At 40.9% G+C, this 26,821-nt stretch overlaps 3 protein-coding genes across 7 annotated transcripts in view; 1 reads left to right on the top strand and 2 right to left on the bottom strand.

Moving 5' to 3' along the window:
* Nucleotides 1–159: 159 nt before the first annotated feature.
* Nucleotides 160–7,719, bottom strand: cenpn (centromere protein N). Its single transcript, XM_042062449.1, has 10 exons — nucleotides 7,367–7,719; nucleotides 6,980–7,025; nucleotides 3,466–3,525; nucleotides 3,160–3,233; nucleotides 2,872–3,045; nucleotides 2,230–2,331; nucleotides 1,910–1,964; nucleotides 1,516–1,625; nucleotides 1,254–1,380; nucleotides 160–558 (listed from the first exon to the last, which is right to left on the bottom strand). Exons 1-10 carry the CDS (start codon nucleotides 7,535–7,537, stop codon nucleotides 428–430), a joined length of 1,050 nt encoding a protein of 349 aa, XP_041918383.1. The 5' UTR covers nucleotides 7,538–7,719; the 3' UTR covers nucleotides 160–427.
* A 376-nt stretch (nucleotides 7,720–8,095) lies between these two features.
* On the top strand, nucleotides 8,096–11,059 carry cmc2 (C-x(9)-C motif containing 2). 4 transcript variants are annotated; one of them, XM_042061607.1, is made up of 5 exons: nucleotides 8,096–8,303; nucleotides 8,539–8,625; nucleotides 8,860–8,962; nucleotides 9,278–9,349; nucleotides 10,518–11,059. In XM_042061607.1, exons 3-5 carry the CDS (start codon nucleotides 8,882–8,884, stop codon nucleotides 10,602–10,604), a joined length of 240 nt encoding a protein of 79 aa, XP_041917541.1. In that variant the 5' UTR covers nucleotides 8,096–8,303; nucleotides 8,539–8,625; nucleotides 8,860–8,881; the 3' UTR covers nucleotides 10,605–11,059. The 4 variants fall into 4 exon arrangements, with proteins under 4 accessions (XP_041917541.1, XP_041917543.1, XP_041917542.1 ...); XM_042061606.1 differs by having other exon boundaries at nucleotides 8,097–8,303; nucleotides 8,857–8,962; XM_042061609.1 differs by lacking the exon at nucleotides 8,539–8,625.
* Nucleotides 11,060–12,133: 1,074 nt separating this feature from the next.
* Nucleotides 12,134–26,821, bottom strand: part of LOC121681860 (chromodomain Y-like protein 2) — a 43,344-nt gene continuing 28,656 nt past the window's right edge. For both annotated transcript variants that reach the window (XM_042061804.1, XM_042061803.1), the window contains exons 3-7: nucleotides 25,442–25,659; nucleotides 19,845–20,017; nucleotides 17,842–18,052; nucleotides 17,322–17,465; nucleotides 12,134–15,770 (exon numbers count right to left, since the gene is read on the bottom strand). In XM_042061804.1, coding sequence (XP_041917738.1) covers nucleotides 15,612–15,770; nucleotides 17,322–17,465; nucleotides 17,842–18,052; nucleotides 19,845–20,017; nucleotides 25,442–25,659 — 905 coding nt within the window. In that variant the 3' untranslated portion in view covers nucleotides 12,134–15,611. The remainder of the gene's footprint in view (nucleotides 15,771–17,321; nucleotides 17,466–17,841; nucleotides 18,053–19,844; nucleotides 20,018–25,441; nucleotides 25,660–26,821) is intronic.

Genomic DNA, 26,821 nt, shown 5'->3' with positions numbered 1-26,821 from the left:
CGCCCCCTAAACTCTACCACGCGCGTCGCTCCTCATAAATAAATTGATCTTAAAATTCATAGTTCTAGATATTTTTGCTTATTATGATCTCTGGTTACTACATATAGTCTATCCGCATATGGTGCGTACTCTTAATATAATGCACAATTCACCAGATAATTTGTTTAGAATCTTTATTCAGATACAGATACACAAACAGATATAAACATAAACATACATTTCTGAATTTAATACCTAGTAAAAAAACAGGACATGCTTTCTCCACTGGACGAACACATCAGTCAAACCAACCAACAATATTAATATTATATAGTTAAAACACTAGCTGCTAGTAGATTATCCACTGGAAACAGATCTGATTCCGATGAATACGTTTGGTGCAAATCTACTCAGACAAGCACGTCTCACAAACACTAACTTCCTGCTCTTAGACCTTTGCTCTAGAGTTCTGGGTGGTGGCGTTGTGTCCTTTGTCTGCTTTGTCTGTGATTACAAAGTAATTTCGACCTTTCTGAGTGATGGATGATAACAGTGGGGATACAGGAGCTTCGGCAATACCTGTACAACAACAAAACAAAAGCTCTGGTCAAGAGTCGTAGATCAGAGGGCTATACTACGAAACAAGTCTACTGGTTTACCCAGGTATCTTCAGGAGTTACAGCTGATCTCAAAACACCACCTCACCTTTAAAATTATAGATGCTTGGTGGCGTGTTCTTTTAGAGATCAGCTTTCATTCATTACCTGGATAAGCTAGTAACCCCACTTCATAGTAATCCTCTCCGTAACAATATAGGACTTTCTGCATTTCTCTTGTACAAGAAATGATGAGCTGACAGGATTACAAGTACTAATGCCCACTTCTTTGTCACGGGCCCTCTTGTGGGATGACAGGAGTACTACAGGCATATTTGTTTGTGATGTAAGATACGGTAATAATATGATACAGTAATGCATTTATACAGTGAAACTGTTTGACAGCATGACATAAGACACAAATCATTTGATATTTCCATTGTCTTGTTTTGGTAAGTGTGAGTACCTGATGATTTGGGAAAAAACTCTGATTATGATTCCTGCTACGATGTCAGCTCATATTTATGTGTGCAGATGGTCTCTAAAGTTCACAGAGATGTAGCTAATCCAATCTCTACAGACGATGGGGTTATGATCAGTCTGATACTCTCACTGGACCAGTTATCATACAGTAAATGCTCTGTTAGACCGGACAGTCAGTGTAAGAGATGGCATTACCTGACGATACACAGTGACGTAAAGATTCTAGGAGGCTGGTGCTGGCAAACTGAACAACGGTTCTGAAGGGTTTCTCGCCATCAGAAAGGGTATCCATGCCTCCACCCCCTCTGAACCTGGTCTCCAACTGGAAATCAAAGAAGAAATACAAATTAAATCTACTGCTAACCTAAGCAACTGTCAATAATAATCAACATGTCATAATAGTCTGTTGCATAAATGTGGATGTAGAAAGGGAGAAAACACATAGTGGATTAAGTACCGTGTATGTGGCAGTCTCCAGTTTAGGAATGTCTCCCTCACCAAATGCTTCATAGGCTACCTGCTGTCTTTTCTCAGCATGCTCTTTGTGCTCCTTTTCAATATTGGGATCTAAAAAGATGGAAGACATAAAACATACCAAAGCAAGTCAGGAGAGATAGTTATATTATTAAGACTAAAAACTAGTATTATTAAGACTAAAAACTAATTTTAGTATTTTAATACCAACGCAATACAGGAAAGATAGCAACATGATGATATTAAATTAAGGAAAGACAATAATATCAAAATACAATCACTTCAGTATTTCACTACAACAGAAAAGTATAAATTATTATGCTGCAAAGTGTTTCCCTTCTAAAAGGCTTCTACTATTGACACAGTTCCATACATACGTGTTATAGGAGGGTTTCTCTCCTGAAGAGGCCTTAGGTGATTTGTTGGAAATGACTATAAAAACAGACAAACAAAATGCATTATTATGACATTACTAGATCTGTTTAAATACACATTCATCATTACAGCAAAGATAAGATAAGATAAGATAAGATAAGACTTTATTGATCCCACAGCTGGGAAAACAACAGCCCAGTAGTATTTAAATAAGAGAGTAAAGTACAAAGTACTATTTACATTAAGTGACAATTACACAGTCAAGAACAATCTGTTGAATGCAAACATACACATGAACCCCATAATATCAAGCTCATATTACCTGCTGGTAGTGGCCCATCAGTAGGTCCCTGACTGCATGAAGGCTTCGTCCGCTCAGATGTGCATCTTTAATGGACCCATGTTTGGTGGCCAGAACCAGGCCCTACGGTTGCAAAACATATAATATGTTAAGTTTTAAATTTAGAAATATGTAGCATCCTGTGAGTGAATCATACTGGATCAGCCAGGATTTAACAAGATTATCATATGCATAATACATGTCATGTAGTATGCATGTGTAGCGACAAAGTGATAACACAACTGAGCCAATTAGACAATTAAGTTAACAGTTGTAAACAGAATCACATGAGGTGTTAAGCCAATTCTCAGTCCCAGACATAGGTCACTATTAAGATCAAAAACATTTGTAAGATTATTGATTGATTATTTATCTGAGTAAATTTTACACACTTAAATCATACATTTAAATGCTAAATGGAGGAAACCACCCCAGCACCTTAAGGGCCAATGTCCCATATATTAATCAAGCCTAGTTTCACTGAAGTTTTGTGTTCATCTTAGACTAGGCTTGATCCATGTATGGGGAAACCAGCCCTAAATGTATTATAGTAAAGAATACAGGATAGTTTGTTGCAATGATTATGCTGTACAGTAGCACAGAACACAATGTATGGTAAACTACCTGGTACAACAGTGGCTTGTGCTTTGATTTCAAATTGGAGATGAAAACATATGGGGTTTGAAGATCATGCACCACATATGTAGGCTTGAAGTGATTAGGTTTGCTGAAGTTGTCTCCCCAGGCGATGCGTATCCAAACAGCCCCATTATCATGCTTCTTTATTTTGATTGAGACCTAGAGGAAGAAAAGCATTGGAACAATCAAAAATTATGAGGACTGCCAGCAGCATCAGGAATTCATCACATTTGTAGGAATGTTTATGTGGTCAACGCAAAATGTATTACTTACATTTCTGATCAGCTCCGCTAAGTGGGACTTGAACTGCTCCTTAAAACTAAGCAGCTCTACAGATGTGGCATCTTCTAAAAGTGTCAGTATGAAAAAGGAGATCTGGCTATGTGAGATTAAAAACACTCATGCTAAAAACCAACACGTGTACAAACAAGATTTGAGATTATTAGTGAGACTTAAAAAGTAGTGTCATGAATACAGATTAAACAACACATTAAGCGAGCCACAGAAAATGACTAATGCAGAAAGACTCTTTGCCTTTTGGTTGCTGTATCTTTGTGGTAAAACAATAGTTTGCCATACCGTCAGCATCTGTAAGATGACAGGCCCTCCAAGTTCCTAGGTTTGGATTTTCCATACAATCTGTTTTGATAAATGAATGCTAACGTTAAAGAATTAATTATCATGACTTGAAAATTCACCTGAGAGGAACGCTTCACCGTCTGTAACACCCACCAACATAATAACTTCTCACCATAAATCAGTGATTTATTACACTGGTGGGAAGTTATTACAATAACTCTTTTAACCTCCCACCAACATAATAACTTCCTGCAAACGTAATAATTATTGGGTTATTACGTTGGTGGTAAGTTATTACGTTGGTGGATTTAAAACTTGCAGATTTTTATTACGTTGGTGGTTTATTAAGTTGGTGGGAATTTATAACGTTGGTGGGTGTTACAACCGTCTCATCAAAAAGTAGATAAGCCCAGTGTCATTCTAGTCTGGACCAAACATTGAAAAAAGGCCTCAGAAAAGAGACAGTAGGCATTTTTGAGGAAAAGTTGTTATACAGCATTTTTAGATAGTTCAAAGGGTCCTTAATACAAATTCACCATATAACATTTTTTTTAGGTCCCAAGTTTCTCAGAATTTTCCTTCAAAAATAGATGCCTTGCTCTCAGGCGAGAAAATACTGGTAGATAGGGGAAAAATGTAAACCTTTATGGATCACCACAAAACTTTCCCAGTTTGTCACGTACATTAAGACAAGTATTTTTTGTATTACAAGTTTTCTGAAATGTAATGTTTAAATATGTAAATGAGGCTCAATCTACTGAAAGACTTGGCCACGCAGGATATTGAAAGCGAGCTGTTGACAGCACCACAGAAAGGTCAAAGTCAATTAGATACATTTGTTGTTGAGAGGCCATCTGGGGGGGGGGGGGGGGGATGGGGGGGGGGTGGGAGTCTCGTTCAGGGACAAACTTAAAAAGAACAAGTATTTAATGTTTGCGTCTTTGTTTGAAGTTAAGAAGTCAGATCTAAAAACTGGAAAGGTAAAAACTGTCAAGCCAGACCGAAACATTCTGCAACGCCTCATTGCTGTAGATGCAGGGCGCCCAGTCAATCTTGACAGCATTATGATGCATGAACTATTTGTTGTGCCCTTGTCTCTGGCAGATGTAAATGGACAGCTTTGTTCAGGTTCAAAGGCAGTGTTTACTAAGATTCTAGCTGCTGGCATTCTATGTACCAACCACCTTGATAACAGAGACCTTCGGGATGAACCAATGCTCATCATTGATGGTCAAGCTCTGGTCATTGCCATTGGAAAGCCACAAGCAGCAAAGAGTTTTGGGGACCTTGCTGATGTTTTTGTGGAATCTGTTCTCAGAAGTGGAGCACAATTCCAGCGAATTGATGTTTTGTTTGATCGCTACCACACACATTCTATCAAAAGTGGAACACGAAAGCGCCGTGGTAGAGGCTTGGTGGCAATCAGAAGACCAATTGAGAGCAGAGATTTGCCTCTTCCTGCAAAGTGGGGAGAACTTTATTGCTCATGCAGACAACAAGGCTGATCTTGTACACTTTTTATCCCAACAGCTGATTGTTGGAGGTCCAGCAAATAAGATCATAGTTGCTGCAGGTGGCTTCAGTGATGAAGAATGAGTTGAAGCCTCTAATTCAACCTTTAACACCGACTGCTTGAAAGCCAAGCATGAAGCAACAGACACAAGAATTGTTCTTCACTGCATTAGAAGCAACGCATCAAACATTGTTGTCTCAGCGAGAGACACCGACATCTTGGTACTGCCGATTGCCCATTTCCACATGATGTCATGCCAAACGATCTGGATGAAGGCAGGTACTGCAAAGGACAGAAAGTACATTCCAGTTCATGCCATAGTGAAACATTTGCAGATGGAACCACAGGTCCTCGATCTGCTTCCAGGTTTTCATGCGCTGACTGGAAGTGACTCAACTTCGTATATTGACACACAAAAAAGTCATGTTGGGATGTATTTGTACAGCATCATCATCTGTTTAAGGGGCTTGGTGAAGGTCCTGATCTTAGTGAACTCACCATTCAGAATGTGGAACGTTTTTTCTGCAAACTGTATGGAGCATTGAATGTTGACAACAATGGCTTCATCAATGGCTTTCGAGTAAGCATGTTTGTGAAGGGCATGACAATAGAAAGACTGCCACCAACCAGAGATTCTCTCTACTCCCACATTCAGCGTTCTCACTTCCAGGCTTTGGTCTGGCGGCAGGCCCACATGCAGCAGCCAATTCTGCCACCCCCTGAGACCATGGGATGGGAAATGGAGGAAAGTTCACTTGTTCCTCAACTCATGTCACTACCTCCGGTTCCGGATGCTTGTGAGGAGTTTATCTCCTGTGGTTGCACCAAAGGATGCAAGATGTAAGGATGTAAGCCTAACCCATTTACTGCTGCTTGCAAATGCAGAATGTCATGTGATACTTGTATGAATCAATAATAAGTAAAAAAGAAGATTTCAGAAAACTGAGTTTTACGGTGATATCTATTTTTTTCCCCCATTCATATGGTGGTGTTTTGAAAATGTCTGAGAAGCATATTGTTTCAGTACAAAATATTAAGAACTGGTACCCTAATGAATATGTTATATAGTGGATTTATATTCAGGAGACATTAAACCTTCAAAATATCATGTATAACAACTTTTCCCCTCAAATGGCTTCATCCAATGTGTACGTGTCAAATTTGGAAATTTGTGCATATTAGCGCATATTTCAGTAGATTAAGCCTCATTTGCATATTTAAACATTACATTTCAGAAAACTTGTAATACAAAAAATACTTGTCTTAATGTAAGTGACAAACTTGCAAAGTTTTGTGGCTGTCAAGATTGACTGGGCGCCCTGCATCTACAGCAATGAGAATGAGGCGTTGCAGAATGTTTCGGTCTGCCTTGACAGTTTTTACCTTTCCAGTTTTTGGATCTGACTTCTTAACTTCAAACAAAGACACAAAGATTAAATACTTGTTCTTTTTAAGTTTGTCCCTGAACGAGACCCCCCCCCCCCCCCCCCCCCCCAGATGGCCTCTCAACAACAAATGTATCTAATTGACTTTGACCTTTCTGTGGTGCTGTCAACAGCTCGCTTTCAATATCCTGCATGGCCAAGTCTTTCAGTAGATTAAGCCTCATTTGCATATTTAAACATTACATTTCAGAAAACTTGTAATACAAAAAATACTTGTCTTAATGTAAGTGACAAACTGGGAAAGTTTTTTTTAAAGGTTTACATTTTTACCCTATGTACCAGTATTTTTCTCACCTGAGTGCAAGGCATCTATTTTTGAATGAAAATTCTGAGAAACTGGGGACCTAAAAAAAATGTTATATGGTGGATTTGTATTAAGGACAATTTGAACTATCTAAACATGCTGTATAACAACTTTTCCTCAAAAATGCCTACAGGGTTACAGAATCCTGAAATCTGGTCCTGACTATTCATCTCAGTAGCAGTTTTTAAAAAATAAAACAGTAGTGTTTTTAAAAAAACTAATGGCATTGGTAATCATTGATAATTCACTTACAGATCATCTCCAGTTCGCTCACATGCCTCGTTGTCAATCCATTTTCCTATCAGACACATTAAATGGTAGTATATGATAAACTTAAATGTATGAAAATTATGGAAACAATGTATTCTATGGAAGGTGGGTAAACAGAGGTAACAACGAAACATTTGTCAAAGCATTAACGTTAACGTTACATGACTTAAACTTAGATGCGAACGTTAGCTCTAGAATATTGATAAACATACACTGGTACTACCAGTGGTACCTTAACCAAAGTCCTCTATACTTTAACTAGCAGCTGCTGTGTGAGGTTCAATGCTGTTACGGGGAGATAAACCATTCGTCTAAAAAAAAAAAAAAAACAAGGCCACCTGCTTGCTAAAATAAAAATCTAAACCTTACCTCACATAGAGAAACAATGTTTTCATGTAATATCCATTTTGATTGGGTGTAGTTCACAGATTGTTGTTGTCTTCTTGAAAGGTGGGCCCACTTTTTTAGCGTTTCTTCTAACTTTCCAGTCGGTATTTTACGTAACGTTCGCTGTAAAAGGGTCCTTGCTACATCACCCATGCTAGGACTAGTGAAACACACATGCAAAAATACACTAATTCATAATGTTAAACAATACGGAGATACAACGTTGTTCAATCATAAGCCCAAACACAGAAAAACGCCAACCCAACCAAACCGCCAAACAACCGCTCAAAACAACCAATCGGCAATCAGATTTGCTTTTGACGAAACTTCCTCTTCCTGAAAATAGTAAATGATGAAGTCTCTACTGCCGCCTGTTGGTTTGGAAGTAATATACATTTTTGTTTTGTTTTGTTTTGTTTTGTTTCCAGTTATTTTTAAAATTCGTGAAATTGATTTAGCCGACTTACATATATTTGCCTATGCATACTGAATAAATTATGCATTGAAAAGTCCTTTTCATTAATTAATGACCATTCTATTAGGCTTGTAAAATGTTGTTTCCCATAAAACATATTCTATCCATAAGCGCTTTCTATCTCGCTGTCGCTTCTATAAAACCATTTTATAAAACCATAGCCAGAAACTATATCACATGTCTACTGTAAACAGTCATTGATTGGCCCATGTGCAGTCGGTCTGGCACGCGTAAGTTACTTCCGGGTTTCCATGCCGTTATGCAAGGGTGAAATAAATGGCAGTGAGTCCTCTGTGGACTTAACGTGGTTATAACACAGTATAATCTAACGTGACTTGTTTTCAGACAGTCAGACAGAACAAATCTTATTGTACAGCTGTGGCATATGTAGTTGCATATATCAGCTGTACGGGTTGTTACTTTGTGGTTATTTCAGTTCAAAAGGTTTGTTCAATGTCATGCCCTGTACCGGTAGGCATGCTACATTTTAGGCTTAAATAGAGTGATAACCATGGCTATTTTCATGGACCTGGATCTATCTGTTGTAAAAGTGTTTAATTAGGCTACATTTACTGCACGTTACCGTCAGTCTATGTACCGCGATTTGTCGCCTATACAATCTGGACAGTAGTTCTAGGATCAGAGAGTAAACGTTAGCACCGTGTACATGTTCTTGCAGACCTCACAACTTTACGATATTGCATGACAACAGTGGAGTGATTGAACCTCAGATCTGCTGACACAGTCCTCCCTTTCTTTCTTGCAGGTAAGTGCTTCAGAGGGGGAAAAGTTTCAACATGAGTGGTGACGATGGAATGGGATGGGGAGGCTCTAGTATCCTTATTATGGGTGAAATGGAAGAGCTGCAGTAACTTTGTTTGTGCTCTTTATAAAGTCTTAATTCAGTTCTGATATATTAATTAGTGTGTGTGTGTATAGTGTTTTCACTATAGTCAAAGAAGCCTGCCTTTTTTGTTTAATGTGTTTTAACCCACAGCAGAGAAGTGAGACCTTAACTGAGGATGCACCCAGACCTGTCTCCTCACTTACACACGGATGAGTGCAATGAATTAATCACACAGCTCAAACAGTGTCACAAAGAGGTAATACCAGTGTTTCCCATACATTGCCTTATTTGTGGTGGCCCACCACAATATCAACATTGACCACCACACAATGATTTTCCAGGTTGTACTAAATTGTGCTTAAATCTGGTTAGCATCATAACCACGCTGTGCTAATTTGTTAAAAACTGTTGCATTCAAGTTAATTCTGCAAACCAACCACCACAAATAGAACACTGAATACTCTAGCAATTCAAGACAGTGGTTTATGTGTATTTTTCACATTTACACATTTGGAGTGTTGGTCATGACCGATGTTTTGACTGAACTCTTCTTTTCCTCTAATGTCCCCAGCATAATGTCCTACGCTTCTTTGGTACTTGTAATGACTTGGATCGTGCCATGCGCCAGTGTCTTAAAAAAGAGGTGAGGAACCAGCAGTGGTGCATTTAAAGGAGAATTCCGGTGTGATATTGACCTAAAGTGTATTGAAACATGATACCGAGTGTGAACGTATGTCTCATAGCCCATCTCGACTTGTCCCCTGCACTCCAAAATCTGGCGCTAGTTAGCCGATGCTACCAACAACTTTTTCAGTAGTGGTGCTTCGGCATCGGGCTAGCCATGCAAATAAATCACTGTTTTACACCCATTTACGAGGCTCAATGTATCTCCACACTTCATTGGTAGACTTCCTAGGGCCCTGACATTTAAAACGAGACATTGAGAACTTTGAAAAAGCACTGGTAGTTTACTTACAAGACGATTTATACAGACAGTATCTTCACGAAGTTTAACGTTTGCAGCCATCTTGAATTTAGTCACGATAAGTCGAGCAACGAGTAAGAATGAACAGGTATGATAAGGGATCAGATTCCAAAAATAATTCAGTGGAAATGCATGGATTCCAGTTTCTTCCAGTAGCAGCAACTGGAATCCATGCATTTCCACTGAATTATTTTTGGAATCTGATCCCTTATCATAGCTGTTCATTCTTACTCGTTGCTCGACTTATCGTGACTAAATTCAAGATGGCTGCAAACGCTAAACTTCGTGAAGATACTGTCTGTATAAATCGTCTTGTAAGTAAACTACCAGTGCTTTTTCAAAGTTCTCAATGTCTCGTTTTAAATGTCAGGGCCCTCGGAAGTCTACCAATGAAGTGTGGAGATACATTGAGCCTCGTAAATGGGTGTAAAACAGTGATTTATTTGCATGGCTAGCCCGATGCCGAAGCACCACTATTGAAAAAGATGTTGGTAGCATCGGCTAACTAGCGCCAGATTTTGGAGCGCAGGGGACAAGCCGAGATGGGCTATGAGACATACGTTCACACTCGGTATCATGTTTCGATACACTTTAGGTCAATATCACACCGGAATTCTCCTTTAAGTAGGAATGTTACATGGACCCCCCCCCCACACACACACACACACAAAAACACACATGTCAGTTATATGTTCATTTTTGTCAGTAAGTGACATACTCCTGTCCTGACTGAAGTCCTAATGCAGATGGCAGCCAAGAGACCATACATTTTTTAATCTTTGTTTCTTAACACTAATGGTAGCATCACCCTTCATTCTGTTTGCAGTACCAGGCCAGGAGGGAGCGAAGCAAAGCTCATGCAGCTGAGATGCAGGAGAGGCTGAAGACAGGACCCAAGGAGAATGACTATTGAGGAGGGGTGAGCCGGCATAGAGCCAAAGCTGAGGCCATCCACTCTGTGATGTCCGCTGCATGCAGGGTCTCTATGACCTGGCCGTTAGGAAGAGACTCACATAGCTCACTGAGCTCATGGTTTCTGGACTAACAAACAAATATGAGGGAGTGTGTGTGTGTGTGTGCGTTTGATGATGTGAGCTTGGGTGTTGGATGGAGAGAGAGCCTTCCTGCAGTTTCCCTGCTCAATGGAGCTTGCCAGAAGCAACAGGACATTTTGAATGTGGCACTGTTCCCTCTTGTCCAGGATTATACTTGACCTAAGCTGTATCTGGATGCATATTTAAAGCTATTTTAAATGAACATTCTGTTGTTGACTCAGTGTACTATCAATCGGGGATGTTTATCCTACTTGAGATGCAGTGTGATGACTTTGGGCAGTTCATTAAAAAAATAAAATAAACTTTTTTTGTGGCCGAGAGGCACCAGCCTGTGAAAATTTGTGAAGATGCTCTTTCTGAAAGTGCTCAGTTGATATCTGTTTTCTGGTTTATGGTCTTGTGAAATGTCCAAGCTGAGAACTCCTCTCTAAGCATAATAGATAAAAAGAAATATGTTTATTCTAATACTTCCTGAAAAGGTATTGTCAAACATTAAGTCTCCTTGTAATCACCTGCTAATAATGCACAAAAAACTTGCATCATTAGCAGGTGATTACAAAGGGCTAACATGGTAAAACATTGTACATTTAATATTCTTTTACATTGTGGGCCATATCACATTAAGTATCACATAACATATAGGCCTAACAGTAAGAGGAATTTCACCAATCTAAGTGCCATTCTGAACTTGGTGGAGAATTGTAATTAGCATTTCCAGCCTAATGCTGCCAGCTGAACATTCTTATCAAATTTGTCCGCACAATTATATGTAAATTAGTGATAATGTTGAATTACTCTCGATGGAGTGAGCACAGAGTGAAATCAAGCTGTTTGAAAAAGTAATCTTAACACCAGATGGTGCAACAAGAGCATTAACAAGTGCAACTAACCATCCACTCCACTTAAGAGTAGTAATAGTACATTGTGTTTTTGTAGACCCTTTACAAAATACAGCAGCGTCATTTGGCAATAGAAAATGACAATGTTGAATAACAATCGACTTTTGTGTGGTTCAGATATGTTTAGAGATGATAGTTGTTTTTGCTCTGCTTAACAATATGCAATACCAGTACATCATATTTCCTAGTGGTCAGACCATTTCTATGGCTTAGCCATTTCTGGAAGGTGAGGAAAGGCTGAACAACAATGGAAAGAAATGGCCCATAGTAGTTTATTATGTGTTTGAACAAATTAAGTCTGTTGCTGTGTTGTCCTGAATAGCTAGCATAGATGAGGCCACCAATGCAAAGAAAGGACAAATTCCTGACCCATCAATTACTACTAAAAAGGTCATTTTCGATTGTTGCATTTACAAAACAGTACATCTGGACATGTGTACAAGTGTCTACATGTCCATTGAGAACAAAATCAACACACAAACCATAAATACGTGTTAACTTTTTATTCTTTCATTGCAACCGTCTCTCTCAAAACTAATGTGAAGACAGTGTTCTACAGATCCTACAGGAAACGACTTCTAAGGCACCCAGAAAATTTGAACTGAACTATATTGTGGTGTAGGAACTGTTCTCCCCTGGCGTTGTCAGGGGGACATCAAAAGATTCTTGAAGGGAATTTAACAAATTCATAAAAGCATTATAAGAAAGTTGGCATGCAATAAATTATCCAAATGCAATACAAGAAATTAATTATGTTTTTAAATAATACAGAGGACATATTTCAACACAAGATTGACACATTAAACAACAACTAAAATCAACAACAGAAGAATAAAGATTTTCCCCCAGTCAAGTACATAGATGGAATTATTTGTCAGTTTTGAACGTTTGTATGTGCTGTCTTGCAGAGGTACAATCAAAACGTATGTTTCTTTATTTCTTGTTGACATTGTTGAGGTTATCCATCAATTTCATACAACATCAGTCATTAGTGCAATGGTATGAAATGGTGTTTGATATTATCCAGGATTCCATTAATGACACTCAAGGTTGAGAGGACAAAATCAGAAGTTACTTGTGATGTAATCTCAAATAACTCGCCAGCCAAATTCATTTTTTTTTCCATATTGCTACAGGATGTCAAATGATTACACACATTTTAAACTGTACACTGCATATCGTCCATGGGTCAGACAAATGGATGACAGATTTGGCAATGTTCTTTGTTTTTTAAATGTATGTAAATGACATAAACTACCAATCAATGTCATGTTCACTCATTAATCCTCTCTAAGATAAAGTGATTGTACACAGGTATGTCCAGCATCACAACCAAATTTGTATATGTTAAAATACATTACACATAGTTCACAAGCTCTTATTAACGCTTTTACATTCACGTGAAATCATTTTCTGGGGTTATGTATAAGTCAAAAAGAAACTCAAATGTGCTTCAGGGAGAGTTAAATATTATGGCACTGTCGCCCCACAGGGATCACTGGTTAAAATCTTTAAATAAATAAAAAAATAAACTGTGCAACATTTCTACAATTGCTCACTATGCCTATACAAAAAACACCAGAAATATAAAGTTTTGACGGTGACAATTATCTACAATATATTACATGCATAATTACACGATATAACAGCCTATACTATACTGTAAATGTGTACAGATTCATACCATAAACAGTATCAATATTGTAAAAATGCTCGCAAAAAAACTACATCTGCCATTGTATATAAACAAATATATAATATATTTATATATGTATACACATATATCCTGAAGACATGACATGCAGACAGAGTTACTTCTGCAGCACAACCACCATCACAACAAGGACACCCTAACTGATGACAGGTGTGATGACACGATCTGATAACTTTGGGACGAAGAGGACATTATGTTTCTCTTTATACAAAAATACACAATCTTATGAACCAGTGAACGTATAGTTACTTGACCTAATTTTACATATGGATACAAACTATGCACAATGATTTAGACCTTTGCCTCTCTTATATTTACACCACAAAGATTCAATTCAACCACACACTTTAAAACTAAGAGCAAATATACACACTTTTCTCCAGGAAGCATCTTCTGGCAATAAATAAATAATAAAAATCTCCACCCCCTCAAGCTTTTCTCTGAGCTCAAATGTCTCTTCTGACAACCATCTTATGTGGTGTTTATTGTCACTTTGGATATTTCAGTGCTTAAAATGTGCACTCTCCACACTGCCAAAACACAGTGCTGTCATCACTGCTTGAACAGCTTTGACAGAATAGAATAGGAAGAACCACAAGTGCTGCATAATGAAGGCGGCAGTGACGTGATTATGGGATGCTGCGATGCTGATGTGGCTCTTGGTACATCACAGCAGCCTAGTAAGTTGCCCACTGCATGTGATGCTCCTTTCGGTGATTATTTGATAAGCCTTAACAAAAAGTAAGGAGCACCATTTTAAAAGTAAACTCCACAACACATTTCATCACCACATCCTTCAGAAGACATGGTGTCATGTCATGTAAGTAATGACTGAATGCATGAGAGTTTCAGCTTCAGCTCTTGAATCATTTTACAAAAAGAAAGAAATGCATGTGTTTTCGGTCTCAGGTGTCTATTCACCCTTTATATACAGAGCTGTATCTGTTAGTAATGGCCTTTTCAATGATCCTTTAGTGCAAAGGGCATATCTACACATACATAGGAAGCTGCATTGCACAGATATAGATGGACCTGACTGTTTACTATAAGCTACACACACAAACATTGTGAAATAATGTTAATATTCAATTGTTTTCATCACACTGTTTGGATTTAATCTCATAATACGAAAGCCTCTGAAGTCACAACTCCCTAACCAAGTGGCTGAGCAGGATTCCACAGTCGGCTCAAAATAAATTATAAATAAAATGACCTCCTGTTATAATTAATGTTCATGTTGCTTGTTGCGTCTGTGGGAAAAAATACTGAAAGTTCTAAAAACAAATTGTGGTGTTTATGGTTTGCAACACTGCCTCCCCTTTGCGAAGACGGTGCATTTTAGAAGCTTTTAGAAAACTATAATTATGTTCATACACAGTTTCGATCCGCACAGTGAAGGTGAAATGCATTCTAGTCAAAAAGCAACTGTGATCTGTGTCACCAACCTTTGGTTTATGATAAGAATATGTGTACATTTACACACCTGGAGAGATTCAAAATCATTATTACAAAATTGAAGACTGATGAAAACCCACAATTTAAATATTGTACTGCTAATCAAGTAATCAAGGAGGAGCACAACTAACATGGCTATCATAGCAGTTTTACACTTCATTGCACTGTTTTGCATAACAAATAAATATGACAAAGGGCTTCATACATGAATAAGTTCAGAAAGTTTCTGCCGTACCCATGGGCAATCAACAAAAGAAAAGACATTTCTAGAATTTCTAGACAGGTTCTAGAAGTGCTCTGAGATCATTACTCCAGCCTTACCACCTTTGGATGACTTAATGACCTACCACTGAGAGAAAGATGGAGGCCAAACCATGACCCCTCATCTCCTCACAGGCTGATCACACAGCTAGCTCAGCGATCCTGGACCTTCCTTGAAACTAAAGCTCTGGGAACGATAGGGGTGCAAAAGCACAACGCTGGCGACAGCACATAGAAAACCCAAAAGACCCAAAACAAGCCACACCTTGCACAGTACACATTAGAAACAGTGAAAGGTCAGAACACATCTCTCTCTCTCTCTTTCTCTCTTTTGTTGTGACCTTGACCAAGCCTGAAATAAAAAAAACAAAAAAACAATCAAGACTGGTCAGGCTTTGTTTTGTTCTCAGGGCAGTGGGAAGGTCTACGGTCAATCACACGCTCTCGCACTCTCATTCTCTCAAGATCACAAAGCCTTGACCAGCGCCGGCTCTCCAGCTCCCGTCTCCAGACGATGCGGGTGTGCAGGTGCTGGCTCAGGCCTCGTAGCCCTTGTTCTGCAGGTAGTTGAAGAGTGCCTCCAGGCCCTTAGTGGAGCACCACAGCTGTTTCAGCATCTGACACTCCTTCTCATTGACGTCATCGAGAACGGACAGCAGGATGCTCCGCACCAGGCATTTGGACTCTTCTAGAACCTGCACCACACAGAACATGTCATGGGCTAATGTGACCCTTCACATGGCGAAACCAGTACCAATTTTTCAAAATTAAGTTACAGTAATTTCCTGTGTATTAACTGCATTATTTATAAACAACAGGACAGTGTTTTATGCTAGTTCAAAAAACCCAAAAGCATATTAATACCATATTAACTGCCCCCTGTGTATTAACCTCATAGCTGAAGAAATTTAGCAAAATCATTGTATAAACCGCGGCTAATAGTTGGTAAAATTACGGTATTGTGTTCCATAAAACTTCCAAAAAGGTTTTTAAATAGCGCTAGTGATGGTCATAATTATATGTTTTACTGTCTCCTCAGGAAACAGAAAAATGAAAAATACTCAAGAATGCCTGCATTGTTTTTTATTGTTCTTTCTTTTTTTTAGAAAACACAATTAGTCAATAAGTCAAAACCCATGCATTAGCATTGCCTTTAGTGTTAATATTGAACATTAGTGGAGAGAGTTAGTACTTTGGTACACAGAGCATTGAGACCCAACAGTAAGGATGATGACTTTACATCTATCACCATAGTAAAACTTCAGAGAAACACCACCTGCTTTTGCTATTTTTGTATGTAACTGCACTGCTATTATAAGCTCTGAATTATTGGACATGTTGGTTTGCCTCAGACTGTTTCAAAAGCACTGAGCGCAATAATCATTTCCACCTCTCCACATTTAAACCAAATCCCTCCAGCTAAATGGCTCTGCTTCTACAGCATGACATGCCTCACACTAGTTTGTATTTTCCAGGCTGTGCAACTTTGGCTACACATTTACAACATGCATATCTGCATGCAAATCACTGAGAGGCTTTGAGTGTGTGTGTGTGTGTGTGTGTGTGTGTGTGTGTGTGTGTGTGTGTGTGTGTGTGTGTGTGTCTGTGTGTGCGTGTACATGCGTGCGTGTGATTCTGTGTGTCTGTGTGCATCAGTGAACACCTAGCCCTCAGTTTGAGCTTTGCATTCTCTGAACTGTGTGCTGTTAGCGTGAGGGAGCTTTTGTGCTTTCCTAGACATAAACCTGTCACAAAGCTTGAAGCAGACATATGAGCTTAAGACAGGGCTGCTAAATCCTCCTCCTCCTCATGAGTTTGGCCCAGACAATCCGTCCTCTGTTCAGCTAATCAAGGTTCTGAGGCGCATTTCATTATCGCAGTCTGCACTGGATTAGGAAAGAACCAAATCCTTGTGAGTTGGAGGATGGACCACTTGTGGCTTCAGTAAAATATGATGTTTTGGATGAACACTACACTGGAGTTCATTTCAGACCGTTTCCTCTTCTGATACTTCCACTTGCTATTTTTGACAGAAAATAAGGAGCACAATAATGCTTATCATTTTTTTGTGTTCAATAGGACATTTTCGACAGAGGCTTGGACAAGTTAAAAATAAATCCAATTTACGGCAGACATATTACAAAACGGATTCAAAGAGTTGACCATTTCTGCAGCAATATGCGGAAACACCCACACAGCACATTCTGGGACACACTCTGACCATTCACGTAATAAATGGGCCATACCACTGCACTGCAGGCAGCCATTTCTTTCACCCGCAGCATCACTTCCTGGTTGAATGTGGTGGGCCAGAAGACCTGGGAGACCAGCCCACGACTGCAGGCTTCCTGTGCTGTGAGCTTCCTCCCACAGAACAACATCTCATTTGCCTGGGAGGGAGGGAGGGAGAGAGAGAGAGAGAGAGAGAGAGAGAGAGAGAGAGAGAGAGAGAGAGAGAGCAGCATGGTCAGAGACACAGAGGAGAATGCATACACGTAGGCACATTCTCATTCACATTCACAGAGCCTTCCCTCAAATCTAAAACAATCATTTGAAGGGTTTCATTTCATTTGAATACGGTGGTAGCTCATGTTAGCAATGGAAAAAAGGCAGAATGTTTAAATGTCAATAAATGCATAATGATAATAAAAGATTGTAGAAAGCATCACTGTAATCATGAGACAAGTCCAATCAAGGTGTAAACAAGTAACAGTACAGTGCTAGTGTTTTTTCTCCTGACAAGACCCTGAGCTCTCGCTCACTCACCAGAGCCACCCCAAGTATCTGGGGGAGGGTGTAGGAAGAGCAGCCGGAGGGGGTGAGGCGGAGGGCGGCACAGGGCGTCTGGAACCAGGCTCTCTCGCTGGCCCACACAATGTCACACAGTGGCAGGATGGACGCCCCCAGGCCCAGGGCGGGACCGTTGATGGCCACCACAATAGGTTTTTTAAAATGGATGAATGCCTTCACAAAGTCCCTAAAGACAGAGACGACAAGGAGAAGCAGTAGTGTACACTATAGGCTGGGCTACGGTCCCTACACACCACACAGCGGTTCAGCGGAAACTAAGGGCTTCTGAGAGACCTGGCAGCATCAGACATTAAGGCTGAAAGTGAGAATGGGTTCAGTGGGCAAAATGAGCACATTTCTGTGTGGATGATAAAAGCTTACAAAGTTGCTGGAGAAGCATACTGACAAGAGTGTGTAATTCCTGACAAATTTGCAGTCTCAGTCTCTCTCTCCCCCTCTCTCTCTCTTTCTCTCTCTCTCTCTCTCTCTCTCTCTCTCTCTCTAGCTCTCTCTCTTTCTCTGTGATTCGCTCGCGCACTCTGTCTCTATTTCTCTTTCCCTCTCTCTCTCTATCAGAATCACTCGCTCATTTTTATCTGCCCTTCTCAGCTGCAGTATTTCACTTTGCATGAGTCAAAACGTCACCTCTGATTGCAACAAATTACATCCCTCTTTTTTTTTTTATCCCTCACAGCGGAGCAGGCGCTGCCGCCGCTACTGCCGTCGCCGCCGTAGCCCCACCGCCCGCAGCTCTGACCAGACTCCTGCTCCAGCTATTTCAGTGCAGATCTCCTGCTGGGGCCCTGATAGAGACTGAGGCTAACTTCTGTCAGCTGCTGCTTAAATACCATTCAAGACGAGAGTCTGAGTTGCGTCTGAGAGTCTAGCCAGTTGGCGTGTGAGCTGACAGCTCTGTTAAATAAGCCGGTGATAACATCTACATCAATGACCTTGACAGATCCCAAAATAATCCACCGCTTATCATCCTTAAATGACTGGAAATTACAGCAGAGGTGTGAAATGGTGAATATTGGCAAAACAGTGACACTGAGGCACTTCTGCAAGAGATTTATGCAAGCCTTTCAGCCAACGAGAGGGACTTAGAAAACATCATCCTCAACTGCTCAGAAAAGGAAACTTCAAAGTGTGGTAGAGAACTCAATGAATAGAGGTATTCACACCATTAAAAACTGTGATGTGTACGAGGCAAATTTGTTCCTAGAAATCCGCGGAGCATTTATCATCCCGTTCACCAAAAATCCAAGTCTTAAACACCTGTTTTAAGTCTTAAGTCTTAAACAATAATCCCTGCTTCCTTTAGCTGGGAAATGTAAAACACTAAACTGTATTTAAAAGCTCTCTCTAGAGAAAAGCCATGTTTTGTTGTTTTGGTGTACTTGCCTAATTCAGCAAAGCATTCCGTCAATATGACAAGTGACGTATGCATTCTCTGCAGTCTAGCACAGTAAATATTACACTTAAATAGACAAAGTGGAATATCATTTTGAGCTCCAAGGTTTGTATATGTATTTTTTTTTAATATGGATAGTGATATGAAGAATCAGAGCTTCACCCAGCCAACAGGTTTTTACTACCCATACCAATAACAGTCTGTTTCACAACTTAATTAGTCAATTTCACAATTTCAATCAGTTTCAATCATGGTCAATGAGAGCATTATCGCCTTGGCAGGGTAAAGTGTCTTCTGTCCTTCCTGTAGAGGGCACTGTAAAAGCGAGACTTTCTACGACTCTGGTTACATCTTCAAACCTAAACCTCTCCAACCTGACAAAGAGGCTTTGAAAAAGCGCTGCACCTTTAACTGATCTGTTTAGTTGACAGCCAGAAAGCAGTGATAGCTTTGACATTTCAGAAGCTTTAAAATGGGCAAATTGCTTGGAGAAAAAAAAATGAAGGCACTGGGAGTTCTGCAGGTGCAGAGAGTGTTATGGACTGTCGTGTGTGCTGGCCAGTCCTACCGCACAGCATCGGCGATCCGACTGCTTTCTTTCCGGCGGTCGGTGGACAGGCGTCCGATGAGGTAGGAGGGGTCCAGTCCGCTGCAGAAGATGCTGCCCACGGCGCTCAGCAGCAACAGCTTGCTATCGTCGGCCGCCGCGTTCCCCAGGGCACGACACATCTCCTTCATTATCTGTGGATGGGCAGGAGACACACACACACACACACACACACACACACACACACACACACACACACAGTGCATGCTGAGTGGGAGGTAGCTCGTTTGCAGCACTCTCTCGCCCTCCCTGCTGACACACTCTTTTATCACAGGATGACAAGACAAGATCTGAGGACAAAATGGACTGTCTTTATATAGCATTTCATATATTTATATATTATTAATATCATTCAAGGTAGTATTTTCTTACATCCAAATCAAAAACGTCTAGTTTCAATAAATGTGAGCATGATATGATGGTTTGTTGAGATAACAGATCTGAGACAAAATGGGCTGTCTGGCTGTAGAAGTTTAATGTCACATTTCCTTACATCCACTTCATAAAATGGATTTTTAATAAAATGTGAACCTTATACGATACAATACTTTGTAGAGTCCAGAAAGTAAACAACACAGGATTTAATTTTCAAATATACACATTAGGGATGTTAAATTCCTAGTGCTATAGGTAGGGGATTTCACACAGTGGCCAATCAACAACCAAGGCCATTTACCGTCAAATACACAATCACTAACAAATCAACCTTTATAGGCAAAAACCATCACCAAAATAATAGCTTTCAAGAGCATTTCACTGGGATTATCAAGCAGGCCCCTTCCTTCATGGGTGTTTCATTGAATTAGGCCCGCAACACCTCCAGAAGGCTCAACAGTGGTAACTGGCGTCCCAGACCCATCCCCCTCCACACTCATGATGGGCTCTCCACCAACAAATACCGACAAATTCTTTGGTCATTCCTCTTCATTGCTTTGGCCATTTATGATCCAATCTGCAATGTAACCAGACAAACTACAAGTTCTTGATGCAGGCACCGAAAAATACTAACTAACTCTTCAGTCAATCCTCTTCATTGCTGTGGCTGTTTATGACCCAATCAGCGACATATACAAACAAAATTTAAACCCTTGATAGGGCACCGACAAGTACTAGCAAATTCTTTGGTCATTCCTCTTCGATGCTGTGGTCGTTTATGATCCAATCAGCAGCATAACCAGACTAATGGCAAACTCTTGATGCAGGCACAGACATATACCAACAAATACCTACACATTCTTCAGTCATTCCTCTTTGTTGCTGTGACCATTTATGATCCGATCAGCAACATACCCAACTGACACCAAGCCATTTAGTATAAAAACCAAAACACTGCATAAATCAGCTCTGCCCATTCCAGCATCTGCCTGAGGGCTTCTCCCCATCCGCCAACACAGAGGAGGAGGAGAGGGAGGATGACAGTGACATAGCCCCCCAGTGGCTCCAACCTCAGGGCAAAGGCCATCGCTGTACCACAACACACTCATTAAGGAGCCTTCTAACTAGGCTCCTCTCCACCACCCCCCCCCCCCCCCCCGCGTCCTCTTTTGTCTTTTTATAATCTAATCTGATAAAGGGCCCAACATGACCCAATTTAGGCTGTCATAGCATGCTGGATTGAACTGCTCCCGGTCCGTTTTGTCAGAGAGTAATCCCTGCCGTAGTTTTGGTGGAGATTGCACGCAGGGAGTCAAGTGCCGGGGCTGACACCGGCTTAGCAGCACAGAGTCAATTAAAGCCATGAGCCTCCCAGACGAAAAGGGTAATGATAGCAGTGCGAAATTAAGAACTGGGAGGGACTTCAAACATTCTCCACACACACACACACACACACACACACACACACACACACACACACACACACACACACACATGCCACGGGAAGCCAAGAACCCAAGGGGATACGCACACACATGCTCTGGGATCCGCTGCTGCAAGGGCTTGTCAAACAAGTCGGTAGCATGTACCAGTCAATGGTCCTATGGACCAGCATATTTGAAAGCCAGTCAATGTTTTTCTGTAGAAATTAAGTTTTGGACCGAAAGTGCTTACGTGGGAAAATAATTGGGTGGTGGGTGGTTTGCTTTTCTAGGATTTTTAGGACACATTTTTAATACTGCTGGTCTGCCTGCATTAGGCACGCTAAATCAAGCACAGAGAATGTTTCAGCAAAGACATGAGCCTTGCCTACTAACTGTAATATGCCTGATGCTAAAATGACTCTTTCATCTATTAATTTGTGTGTGTGTGTGTGTGTGTTTGTGTGTTTGTGTGTGTGTGTGCGTGTGTGTGTACCAGCTAGCTGTGCAGCTTCAATAAACACATAAATAAATGTATTCATGCATTTATCCAGTACATGTGTGCGAACACCATCTCTGTGTGGCTGGAGTCTATATGGAGGGAAGGCTGAGGGTCACACAGCCACACAGCCCCAGGCCTCAGCTCCCTGCAGCTCCCTGCCCAGCCTTTAGCATTCATCCATCCTACTCCTCAGTGCAGGGATTGAGGTCAGTGGAATAAGCTTCTATCTTCAGTGTGAGAGCACAAGAGAGGAGAAGAGAGGGGAGGAGAGGCAGAGCTAGAGGGAGAGAGAGAGAGAGAGAAAGAAAGAAAGAAAGAAAGAGAGAGAGAGAGAGAAAGAAAGAAAGAAAGAGAGAGAGAGAGAGAAAGAAAGAAAGAGAGAGAGAGAGAGAGAGAGCAGTGGAGAATAGATTGACAAGTGTCCAGTGGAAAACACCACAGTGCAGTGCATGCCAAAGCAGGTTCCACTATTCATATTATTCAATTTCACTCAAACGCCAAACGAGAGGAAATTCTGAGTAAACCACTGAGCATCAATGACCTCAGCCTGATGTCAGTATTAGATGTGAATAGGGGGCTGAGAAAGACCGGAGATATATTTTTTTTCCTTCTTCATTTCAACCAGAGGGCATGAGCTGTCTGTATACGTTTGGAAATTGTGACGGCAGTGTCTTCTGTCCAAACCGATAATCATTAGTAGGCAGATTGCAGGGCAGCAGTGCATACTTGTGCATACGTTCACATGAAAAGGACTACTCTCTGTCCATGTCTAATGCAAAATACATCAGCAGGGCACAGCCCCCCAGTGTTTCTACAGCAGACCAAGGATTGTTGGTAAGGGTAGAGAGGAAGAGAACACTTTCTTATGTCAGGCTCTAAGTGTAGGGGTGCTTGTCCACACCTCAGTCTCATGCATTAGACCTACTGGTGCATTGATCTCCTCTCCTCCTCTCACTGTCTGGGGCGTGAACATGAGCCATGTGACGGAGGAAGGGAGGTGGAAATGGAGGCGATTTCTCCCTCCTGACGGACGGCGAGGCCAATGGGACTGTACCACCGCACAACTCAGAACAGTGCGAGTGCATTGGCAGAGGGAATGGGATGGCAGGAAGCAATAACACACTCCCTCTCAACCATTTCTTCTCTCATTCTCTCTCTCTCTCTCATTCTCTCTCTCATTCTCTCTCTCTCTCTCATTCTCTCTCTCTCTTTTGCTCGCTTCAATCCATTTTCCACTTCGCTCTGCACTGTTGACTAACTCTTGAGAGGCTGAGAGCGAGAGGGGATTTTTAAGGCCTAAATATGTTGGCTCTCTGAGAAGGCCCACTGAGCCCCAACATGAGCAGAGGAAGAGAGAGAGAGGAAGAGAAAGAGAGAGAAAGAGTTAGAGAGAGAGAAGGGAGACAGAGAAAAAGAGAAAGAGAGAGAAAGGGAGAGAAAGGGAGAGGGGGGGGGCTCTGAACATCTTCATAAGCCACAATGGAGTTTAGGATTGTTGAACGACACACACACACACACACACACACACACACACACACTAATTCATCGGTGTTCATCTCCTCACAATTCGCCCCCTGAAGGTTGGCTGGCATTATCAGCATCCCCCACTGTCTCTGCGGAGGAGGAGGAGGAGGAGGAGAGCCGAGCCGTCCTGGGGTGCTTATCATGGCTCCCTCGCCCCCGCTGAGAGCAACTGTGAAATGAACGGACCACCCATGTTTCAAATGTGTGGGTTTCCGCCACTCGCCTACCACAAAAATAGGTGACAAAAACACTCTTGGCATTCACAGGAAACAAAATAGATCTGCAGCAAGACAATGCAGAACTATCGTTCAGGTTCACTGTTGAATTGCTCTGGTCTCATTCAGCAATGCTCCAACTGGCAAATGAACAGCCAAGCCCCTTTTGTGATTGTGTGGGGAGACTGTCAAAGCTTCCAGCACCATGGACAGAGCATCATTAAAATGGCAATATGGTCGGACAGATTTCTCCAGACCTTTAGGACAGTCTGCATCATTTATGCACCTGCTACAAATTACAACCAGGGGCAGTCAGAGGCTGCTCCCTGTACTCATCAGACAAGACTGCCCCGCCTTCAACTGACAAAACATTGACCTTGTTTCCTAACGGTGCTCAGGGCAGGCTGCCTTGTGAAGTGATAAATGGGTGTGTGGCCACAGTCTGCATATCAGTGCTTCAGCAACGCTTGCGCAGAGTAACTGCTCGTTTGAAGTCTGTCTCTTGTGAGTGCGGCCGAGGACACACATTTTTTCTGGCGCAGGAGGGGTGGCTTTGCTGTAAGGTGTAATTAAGGTAGCTGACGAAGACAACTAAATGAAACATTTCAGCAGCAATGACATAAAATGGGAAAAACATCTGATGTTGGGATTTGGCATAGATGAACCTGATTTGGTTAAAATGTCAGGTGAAAATGTTGATGTATTGAGGACAATTAAAATGTTGCAATCTGTGTAAAATACACAATTATGTAAATACATTTTACAGGATTTCTTTCAAGGCCACTGTAGCCATTCTGCCACAATTTTTGCTAGTTCTTCAATATTTGCAAATGAAAACATTGTGTAACACTACCCAGCACAGATAGACATGTCATTATTGATACATTTGGTCTCTAATCAATGCATGCCACTCAAATGTCGGCAATCTCGCATGAGAAAATGAGTTATAACACACTGAATACATATTGAGATGATACAGTTGGTGTGTTATTTTCATAACAAATAACAGTAAAATGAGTCACACAAAATGTGTAATGGTAACATTCTTGTCATTGACATTGTTGGCCAAATAGGGAATCCACCAAATTAAATATCAATAACATACTATTTTGCAGGATGTGTGCTGCTGCCCCTTTTGCATTCAACTAGTTTACATCATTGAAAGGGTTGATGAACAATATGGCACTTGATAATGTTTATTTAGGTAAACATTTAGATGAACCAAATTTCTGGTGTTTTACCTGTATACACTGTACTTCTAATAGCTACGATGCTTTTTAAAAAAAATAAAAATAATTCATTTGTAACCTACTGTATACCATGTAGACTATTTAGCACACATCCTCTGCATCTCCCAAGAACATTTTGATGCGATGTTATGTCATTGTCTAATGGAGTACCTACCCAGTGCTCCAGATAATAGTAATAATTTGCTGCTAAAATTGGCTTCAGTCTGAGTGTGTTATTCCCACTGAATGAGTCCTTACATTGTTCCAGTGACTCTGCTGGTCGGTGGCTTACCTCTGGTGTGAGTGCATTGTTGTCTGAGGTTTGGCTCGAGAGCAAAACGTGCGTGAAGCCTTCTTCCTTCCTGACTACAATGTCTCGGAACCGGCAGTTGTTGTCGCTCTGTCGCACGTTGTACCTAAGTCTCTTGTCAAACACATAGCCTTTGTCCTCCGCCAACTTTCTTTTCACTGAGCTGTGCAAATTTAATCCTCCATTTGCGAGAGTAGCTCCTGTTTGAAAGCAAAAAGATGAATGGGAGTATCAGTATACTGGGTTTTCTTCTGCAGACAAAATAAGGTGGATTTATCTACGGTTACAAAAACCTTGTGATACCAGTTAAGTAGGAGTCCTGGAGTAAGCAAAGTAAAAAATGTATCATAATTACAACTGTAATACAACCCTTTAGAACCATGTGCCTGGCATGGAGAACCCTTTTCCTACAGTACTGTCAAAATAGCCAAAGTGAATTCAGAAACGCCCTAAATACACTTACTTACAAGCACTTTCACATTTCAGATTACATGTTTAGATCACTCAAATAGGGCTCATATCACCAACAATAATATGAAATAGGTGCTATAGTAATGAAAATATAACACAGTCCTGAACCAGGGCACCATGTAATGCAAATTGAACATCATCATCATTTATCAACATTAACATCATCAACATCATTCATCTCTTGTTGGTGGAGTGGGCATGTAAAATGCACTACCCTTGTGTTCTCACATCTATCATTGTATATGCTCTGAGAAACAACTCTAGCCTCTCAGACTGCTCGAAACCCAGTAATAGGGGGGGATCTCAGCCCTCCTGAGATCCAACCAATCAGGACATTGATTTGTCTGTCAATCATATGTCCTGCCAGGGCAGCATGCATCCAGGCAGAAGAATCTCTGAGGGGGGGTTGTCTGGGGGGAGGTGTATCTGTTTGGCTCCCAAGTCCCATTATACTGACCCCAAAAAAACATCTATACTGTGAATATTTATCTTGGATAAGTTCTTGTTCAAAAAGAGGGCATTTAGAGTCATGTCTTTTGTGTCGAATCTGTATGGATAAAGCAGGCCGCGGATGGCTTTGTAAATAAAGGTCTGGAATACATATTCTCATGACTGCCAGTGCCAATTCTTAAGAGTCTCTTGAGGTACTGAGGAGAGGCCCATAATGCTTTCACTTACTGAGCGACCATGAAGCCATTCAGAATCAATACAAGCACTGTCATTGACAAGCCTGAACTAAAAAGGCAGCCACTCGAAACGCTTTGGGTTTATGGGCCAGCAATTCTTCTAGGTTGAGGAGGTTGTCTCTGTATGTTCCAATGTAGATTGTGTGCTGATCGCTGGAGCAACCTATCAGACAGCTCCGAGTCTCTCCTCAGACGCAAGGTGGAG

Source organism: Alosa sapidissima, chromosome 14 (assembly GCF_018492685.1).
Source record: "Alosa sapidissima isolate fAloSap1 chromosome 14, fAloSap1.pri, whole genome shotgun sequence".
In the NCBI taxonomy this organism is placed as follows: domain Eukaryota; kingdom Metazoa; phylum Chordata; class Actinopteri; order Clupeiformes; family Clupeidae; genus Alosa; species Alosa sapidissima.
The sequence above is the reverse complement of the archived record's forward strand: the minus strand, read 5'-3'. Positions and strand labels throughout refer to the sequence as shown.